General features: G+C 36.7%; 1 protein-coding gene across 1 annotated transcript; it reads left to right on the top strand.

Moving 5' to 3' along the window:
• The first annotated feature begins 4,267 nt into the window (after positions 1-4,267).
• On the top strand, positions 4,268-5,467 carry LOC107849271. Its single transcript, XM_016693891.1, has 2 exons — positions 4,268-5,177; positions 5,325-5,467. Exons 1-2 carry the CDS (start codon positions 4,268-4,270, stop codon positions 5,465-5,467), a joined length of 1,053 nt encoding a protein of 350 aa, XP_016549377.1.
• Positions 5,468-9,087: the final 3,620 nt, after the last annotated feature.

Genomic DNA, 9,087 nt, shown 5'->3' with positions numbered 1-9,087 from the left:
GATCTTGCCAGGAAATTGCCGAAGGTTGTTGAAATAGAAGTAGTGAACAAGAAGACTACAGGGTCGAGTGTTCAATCTATAAGAGTCCAATATGATATGCTACCTAAATATTGTCATGCATGCAAATTGCAAGGTCATGATGGAGATGATTGCAGAACATTGCACCTAGAACTGAGACCAAAAAGAATTTACTACAAGACAGAAGAGGAAGACAATGATCAAAATGAGGAAAACAACAAGACTCCAGTGCAAATAAGATACATTTATGGCAAAGTGGTCTACGTCAAATGGAATCCCACCAAGAGATTGTTCAAAATGGAGAGAGGGATAATGAGCACAGCAACAGAACCTCAACAAGGTAAGGGAGTTAGTATATCAAACCATTTTGGAGTACTGCAAGCCAGTGAAAAGGAGGGCAGCCATGGGTTGGAAGACAAAGAAAAGAATGCAAACTCACCTAAGGAGGTTACTGAAACAGCCCACCAAAAACATGTGCATCAACAACTATCCAATAGAGGCAGAATGCAGGAAGAAAAAAATGTCAAAGCTCAACCAAATCAGGTACATGGCTTCACATATCAACGTAATAATGCCACGGAGATTACAGACACTACAGATATGGCAGACAAGGATAATGGCATTATTGAAGGAAAATCCAGCAGCAGCAGAGCAGAGATAGATGACAGTAGGGCAGATAAACAAAATTTATCTGAACAATACAAAAGTGGTGGCATGGAAAATGAGGAACGGAGTTTGGCTGTCACCAGAAAAATTGGTGAGATTAATCAAAGCATCCATGAGAATACACTACCAGTTGAGGATTTCATTGATCAAGAGTATCAATTATCCAATGCAACTTATCATGAACCTTTGAACGTAGATACCACTTTGGCTGCTGTAAACATTGCTGAGGCCACTAGCCGATTCCCAACTGAAAATGCAATTAAAATGAATGACTCGATAGCAACAGAAGAGATGCAAGCTTTGGTTACCTTGCCAATCCCAATCCAGGAAGCTCGGACTTCACCACCTATTAAGAAGCTTCATGACATAGTATCCCACAACTGTAGTGACAAGATAAAAGAGGAAAAGAAGTCTAATTTTGATGACAGCAGTAGGGAAGATAAGGAAGAAGAGAATAATTGTCAGAATCTCCAGGAAATTATGAAGTTAGCAGGATCATCACCAACTTTATAGCCAAATGCAAAGAAAACGAAAGGCAAATCAGAAGTACCACAAGCTAAGAGAGTATTGCCTAAAAGGGGTTCCAGATCATTTGCTAAATGACTATGAAAATGTTATTTTAGAACATCAGGTCTGTGAGGACCTTCCATGCTTTTCACAGGGTTCAAATGCTTCATAAGCATCATAAATTCAGTTTTGTAGCCTTAATGGAACCATTCCAAGAAACCAGTCAGTTGCAGAAATATGAGGAAATTGAGGATGGAATATGCTAATGCTAATGTAAATGGGAAGATATGGATTTTTGATAATAACAACATCCAAGTTGACGTACTGGATGATTCTGAACAGCAACTCACTACCAAATTAAAGTTCATGGATAATAATAAGGAACTTGTAATCATATCTGTTTATGCTAAATGTGAGACTACCCAAAGAATTGATCTGTGGAATGATATTTATGGAATCTGTAATAGCATGTCACTTCCATGGCTTGTGGGTGGGGATTTTAATGTTATTATTGATGCTGAAGAGAAAATTGAAGGGCTACCAGTGTATCCACAAGAATACAAAGACTTTGTTTTTTGTAAAAATTCATGTGGCTTACTTGATATTAAGTTCAAAGGGAGTCCATTCACATGGTGGAATGGAAGAGCTGAAGCAGAGTGCATCTTCAAGAGACTTGATAGACTGCTTATTATTCAACAATTTTTTGATTTTCCTGGTAAGGCTGAGTTAGAACATTTGGCAAGAACTGGATCTGATCATGCTCCTCTTTTACTTACATGTGGTGGGCTGGAAAAGCAGGATAACAGGCCTTTCGGATTTCTAAAGATTTGGCTGATACTGAAGGCTTCATTGAGGTAGTTAAAAATGCTTGGGAGTCTAATACTCATGAGGATGTGTTCATCAACTTCAAGGTAAAAATGAAGATGAAAAAATTAGCTCTAACAAAATGGAGTAGAGAGAAGCTAGGATACATTTTTCAGCAACTAGCAATCAGGGAAGAAATCGTGAAAATAAAAGAAGCGTTATTCGAAGAGTTTCCAACTGCGGCAAATAGGGTTGTTTTGAGACAGGCACAAGCTGAATTAGTAAGGTATTTGAAGATGGAGGAGGATTATTGGATGCAAAAGACTGGTATTCAATGGTTCTCAGAAGGAGATCGTAATACCAGGTTTTTCCATAGCATGGTAAGAGGTAGACGCAACAGATCGAACGTTAACAGGATTCAGAAAGAAACTGGTGACTAGGCAGAAGGAGAACAACAGGTTGCAGCAGAAGCCATTAGCTTTTTTCAAGGAGAAATTCACTACTCAGTTAATTGCAAATGAATACTCTTTGTTGGAAAATATTCCAGACTGTCACAAAAGTTGACAACAGAGGTTTAAACGGTTTATGTCCAGAAGAAGGGATCAAAGGTGCTGTTTTTTAACTTAATGGTGATAGTGCTTGCGGTCCTGATGGATTCAATGGATTATTCTACCAAAGGACTTGGGAGTTCATACGAAAAGATGTGTGTGCAGTTATTAATGCGTTCTTTCAAGGTCAGACTCTTCCTAAATCAATTACCCATTCAAACTTGGTCTTGATTCCAAAAAAAGAAGCCTTTCAATCTTTCGCGGATTTTAGACCTATAAGTCTTAGTAATTTTATTAATAAGATTATATCAAGAATTTTACATGGTAGGTTGGACAATTTTCTTCCAAAACTTATCTCTCAAAATTAATCTGGTTTTATAAAAGGAAGGAGTATCTCTGAAAATGTCCTGTTGGCTCAAGAAATCATCACTGATATCAGAAAAAGGGGTAAACCTGCCAATGTGGTATTTAAACTTGATATGGCTAAGGCGTACGACAGACTTGAATGGTGCTTTTTAGTTAAGGTTTTGGAAAAAATGGGTTTTGATAAAGGATTTATCGATAAAATTTGGAGATTGCTTTCTAATAACCGGTATTCTATCTTGATTAATGGCCAGTCACATGGCTTCTTTCATTCGACTAGAGGTGTGAAGCAGGGTGATCCTTTATCAACTGCCCTTTTTATTATGGCTGCGGAAGTGTTATCTAAAAACTTAAATGACTTGTTTTATAACAAAGATTTTAAGAGTTTTGGAATGCCTAAATGGAGTGAGCCAATTAATCACCTCTCGTATGCAGATGACACCATCATCTTCACATCTGCAGACAAGAGAAGTATGCAGCTGATTATGCATATTCTTTCTACTTATGAACTACAATCTGGCCAAAAGATAAACAAAGGCAAAAGTTTGTTTTATGTACATAATAAAGTTGCAGGAAGTATTGTTCATGACGTTGAAGATATTAATGGTTTTATCAAAGGTAAGTTCCCTTTCAACTACCTGGGATGTCCTATAGGTCATGCTAAGAAAAAGAAAGTTTATTTTGCAGAATTGGTGAAAAAAGTTCATAACGTTTTGCAATCTTGGAAAGGCAAACTTCTGTCTTTTGGTGGTAAATATGTCCTTATCAAGAGTGTATTGCAAAGCATTCCTATTTACCTTCTTACAGTTATTTCTCCTCCTAAGTGTGTCTTACATGATCTCTATAGAGTTTTTGCAAAATTTCTATGGAACTTCAAGGAAGTAAGTAGGAATAAACACTGGGTATCTTGGCTAGATATGTGCTTACCCAAAGAGGAAGGAGGGCTAGGATTTAAGTCTTTCTTTGATGTTTCAAAAGCCCTCTTTGCTAAGTTATGGTGGAGTTTTAGAACTAAAAAATCCTTGTGGTCTAATTTCCTTTGGAACAAGTACTGTAAAAGGCATAGACCTCAAGTGGTAGATTGGAGAGGGGGGTCACAAACGTGGAAATTAATGTTGGAAGCTAGAGATATCGTTGACCAACAAATTCGGTGGGAACCAAGATGTGGTCATTCTAGTGCTTGGTTTGACAATTGGACTAAGTTGGGTGCCTTGTATTTCTTGCTTCCCATCAATTACTCTTTCAATTATGAGGTGGAGGACATTAAACAATTGTTGAAAAACGGATGCTGGAATGTAGACTTGATTAATCAACTTTTCCCTAAAGACATTTGCATTCATATCCTGTCTAAAATTGATTAAATGATTGAAGATGAAAGATGGGATCATGCATGGTGGATGCCGAATAACTCTGGCAAGTTCACTGTGAGCTCATCCTGGGAATTAATCAGGCATAGAGCTGACGAAAAGGAATTATATAGGCTCTTGTGGGTCAAAGGAATTCCTTTTAAAATTAATTTCTTCTTCTGGAGACTATGCAAGCAAAGACTACCTGTTGGGGAGATGAATAGAAGTATGGGTTTCTCTTACAATGGAATCTGCACCTGTTGCAATGATCAAGTAACAGAAACCTGGGACCATTTGTTTGTTACTTGTCAAAAATCTGCTAGATTATGGCATGTTTTTTCTTCCTCTGCAGGTGTACCAGGTCCTTTTATACAACTCAAATATACAATATACAGATGGTGGAATGCTAAATGCAACACTAAGTTGAAACCTGTATATCAAGCTATGCCAATCTTCATCCTTTGGCAGATTTGGAAGGCAAGGAACACAGTAAAGAATGGAGGCAAATACTCTTATTGGAGAATGGAGATGGAAGTTAATACTAACATCTCTCTATTTGCTCGAAACAGATACCCTTGGTTAAATCATATGCCAACGTCATGGCCTGAAATAATTCAGTTTTTGGATCAGTATATGCCACCGATTCAAGCTCAAGTCATTACATGGTCAGCTCCGAAACAAGGAGTATATAAGTGTAATACTGATGGCTCGTTCAAAAAGAATTCTGGTACCAGCTCGTGTGCATTCTGTATTAGAAACTGGGAAGGTGATTTAACTTATGCAGAATCAAGGAAACTGGAAGAAGATAACAGTCTTAACGCTGAAGTCATGGCTATAAGAATAGCTCTAAAACACTGCTTCAATAATCAATTCACCCCATTGATTATTGAAACAGATTCTCTGATTGCAAAGAGAGTTGTACAAGGTGTGTGGGAGGTACCATGGACTATTTCAGTAGAGATAAAGAAAATAAGGAGGTTAATGGCTAATATGATGGTGGCAGTAACACATATATTCAGAGAAGGAAACATACTAGCAGATTTTTTATCTAACTATGTTCACTGTTTTGCAGGTACTAAGAAATTAACATTTAACTCTTTTCAGGAATTACCAACACAGGCCAAGACAATCCTTAATATGGATAAATCCCAGATGCCAAACATCAGAATCAAGAAGTTCCAAAACAAGGAGTTCAACTGCTCATCACCAACATAATACATCATTGTACATCAAGTTTGAAGATAAAGACGAACTACTAAGGAACATTACGTCGAGGGTGTACTATAGGTGATCAAATAACACTCTCCATTCCATCTTTTGGCAGTGGTACTAGTCTATGACTCATCCTGCTAGAGAAAATGAAGAGTGTTCTTTGATCATTGATAAAAAAACACTTGACCACACCTGTAATCACTCAATCTCCTTTCTGGGTGCTGCAAACTCCTGTAGAGGATTTCGACATTTGTTGTTGGCTGTGAAGTTTCAAACCAAGGAATTCATCGACCTACGGTTGTATATATGAGGAATTGAAGATGTCTTCATGGATTAGATTGACTTGGCATTCGTGAGAGTTTTTGAATGCCCTACGAGCAATCAACCCAAATTCCTCAAAAAAGAATTGCTGGTAGAAGAATGATTTGATTGGGTGCTCTACAAGCCAACTCCATCGTCCTCAGTACACTGATATCAACTAGAGCGTCCTGCGATGAATAGCGAAAAGAGGAATTTTGTTTGCTTAGCTTTGGTTTTTCTTTTGTCTTTTTTCGTATTTTGCTTTGCTGTTTTTCTTTTTTTGTATTTTCTTTTCTTCTCAACTTCCCCAGTGATTGATCCACTTCTGTTATTGTTTCACTTTTTAAAGAAATAAAATACTTTTAATTCAAAAAAAAAAAAATGGATCCTTACCTTCCATGGACCCCAAGAATCCTTTTTCAATATACAAGATTTATGATTTATGAATTCCATGTTTGAATTAGATTGAATTCATGTTCATGGTATTGTTTGACTTTTAATCCATGATTTAGATTACTAGTTCCAAAAATTGATTCTAGCATGTGTTGAATTACATGATAATCCTGATAAATCCTTCAATTTGTAAGTTGATTATTGTAACCATGTTAACCCTAAGTGTTTATGATCTAATGAACCAAGTATGCTTCTTATGTGTTTGATAAATTGTCTGTGTGAATGAAATAATGCCATATAGCATGCTAATATGTATTCCCCATTTATGTACAAGTTAATATATTACAAGTGTTTGATGGAATTTCTCTATGAATGAATTATGACCAAGTGAACATTGTTATGTTATTCAAGATGATGCTTTTCTTTACTTTTTATGCTATCGAGTCCTAGGGATATTTAACTCCCAACAATTTAGCTGTTTACCTAGAGCCATGTCAGTTACAGAATATTATCAGTCATGTCACGATCAGTAGTACTCTCAATTCGTTACAGAACTCAGTAGAATTCAGTCAATTACAGAACTTAGGAAAATTCAGTAATCTCAGTGAATTCAGTCCAGTACAACAGTTTAGTGTCCTTCAGTTGGGAGTAGAATCCAGCATCAAGTGAACCCAAGAATGGGGGCTCACCTTCCAGCAGAGGGTGTGATCCTTAGAAATAATCCTTGCATTTCAGAACTACGTAGCCAGCGTTAGTGGAGACATAACACCTGCCAGTTGAGGGTTGATGAGGTGCACTACCTGCCAGTAGAGGGTAACACTGTTCTTATTTAGGGAACTACCAATAGAGGGTTACTCCTTAGCTTGTCTTTACCCATGGCACGGTACTGACACCCTTCTAATTAGAGTTACAGATTGGACCCCAGCTCAGTTATCTTATCTTATTTGGGGCATATCGGTTAGATGATTACCTCTCACGATTTCAGTTTCGGTCTCACTCTTCAGAATAGAACTCAGTTCAGTTCTACAAAATCAGGACTGTCAGATACAACCACTCAGTTAACAGTAATTCAGATTATCAGTGATCCTAGATTATTAGTATATTCAGTTATCAGTTATCAGATTCAGTTCCAATCACAGTAGGCACAATATGTTCAGTAGTTACAGATCCTTCATGTATGCTAATCCAGCTTTTGTATATCATTCAGTTAGTTATTGTTCATGCATATGAACCCATGCATTCAGCCTTACCTAATTTAGCATACTAGTATATTCCCATGTACTAATCGCATACCCGTTTCTTGCGCTATGATGTTTCATATCATAGGTTCGAATGCTCAGGTTCCTGACTGCGCTTAGCCAGATTCAACCACCAGTAGCAGATTTAGCAGAGAGTCCTCATCTATCGAGGATATGCTTTTATTTCAGTACTTCAGCTTAGCAGTATTTTAGTAGATGGAGTTAGTTGGGGATTGTCCCATCAACTCCACTTTCAGACAGATTCTGTTAGAGGCTTTTCAGACTAGATTTTCAGACAGTATTCAGATTCAAATGTTATTATATTTTATTAGTATTTTAGATGCTTTGAACCTTAGGTCATTTCAGCCCATTATTCTGCATTTATTTCAGTTTTATTGTTCAGTGCTCACAGCAGATATCATTCATGGGTTAACTTGTGGTCCTTCGGGGTCGCAAGCACTGTATGACGACTAGGGGTAGTCTCGGGTCATTATAAAGGTGCTTAGGCATGATATGGAGCAGTTACAGCTTACGGAGGACATGACCCTTAGTAGGAAGGTGTGGAGTACGCGGATTAGAGTAGAGCGTTAGTAGGCAGGAGTTCGTCCGTAATAGTATATAAGAGTGCGTTTGCTTGTATCTACGCATATAGCTGTTTGTTCATGGTATTTCGATGATGTCTTCAATTTCGAATAGATAATTTATAGTATTACTTTGTGAGTGCCTTATTTTCTTTATTATCTAGCGGTGTGTTATCCCATTTTAGTTGTGTGCTTTTATGTTTTCTATTTGTTATTTGTTATACTGTTATCTGTCCTGAGCCGGAGGTTTATGGAAAACAGCCTCTGTACTTCATCTGAGGTAATGGTATGGATTGAGTACACTTTACCCTCACCAGACCACACTTTATGGGATTACACTGGGTATGTTGTTATTGTTGTTGTTCAATATTCATAGTGTCGTGCCAAATCATGGGTTAGCTTGGGAATCACTTGAGGCTTTAAGCATCTTGTGACAACGAAGGGATAGTCTCAGGTCGTGATATCCCATATTCAAACATTCAAAGAGACATTATGAAAATTTTATGATGGAAATCCAATATATTTAGAGTTTTAAGCCTTTAGAGGTTGTTTATACTAAATTAAAGACTGCCAAAATACACATAATCAGTAACATAGCTAAACAAACATTGCATGTTCAAACATCCAAAATAATTTACAATTATTCTATGATGGATAAGCCATGAAACTTAAAAGTTTTTTGCTTTCTAGAGCTTTTTATTTTTCATGCTAGGGTAGAAACTCAGAAATCCCATTGACACAGAGTTAAACATATATTTGTAAAACAACTACTATTGTGTTTAAAGCATCTAAATTAACATTACAGTAGTCTTTGAAGTTAGCACAGAGTTCTTAAATTTATCATTGACTCCTTTGTCCTTCAAAATTATCATATCGTGTCGTTAATATTTTTGACTAATATTTAAAATTCGGCACGATTCTTACAATGCTAAAATTTTACTAGTTTTTTTTTTTAATGTGTTTGGGAGGCGTAACTACCACAATATGATTGCTATCTTTATGAATATAAAATACAAAATATTTTTTTGAAAGAATATGAAAAATAAAAGAAAACAGGAATTAAATCAGATAATACTTTATTGGGATGATGATGAGATAAAGGTCCCATTTA

This window comes from Capsicum annuum, chromosome 12 (assembly GCF_002878395.1).
Source record: "Capsicum annuum cultivar UCD-10X-F1 chromosome 12, UCD10Xv1.1, whole genome shotgun sequence".
Lineage (NCBI taxonomy): Eukaryota > Viridiplantae > Streptophyta > Magnoliopsida > Solanales > Solanaceae > Capsicum > Capsicum annuum.
The sequence above is the reverse complement of the archived record's forward strand: the minus strand, read 5'-3'. Positions and strand labels throughout refer to the sequence as shown.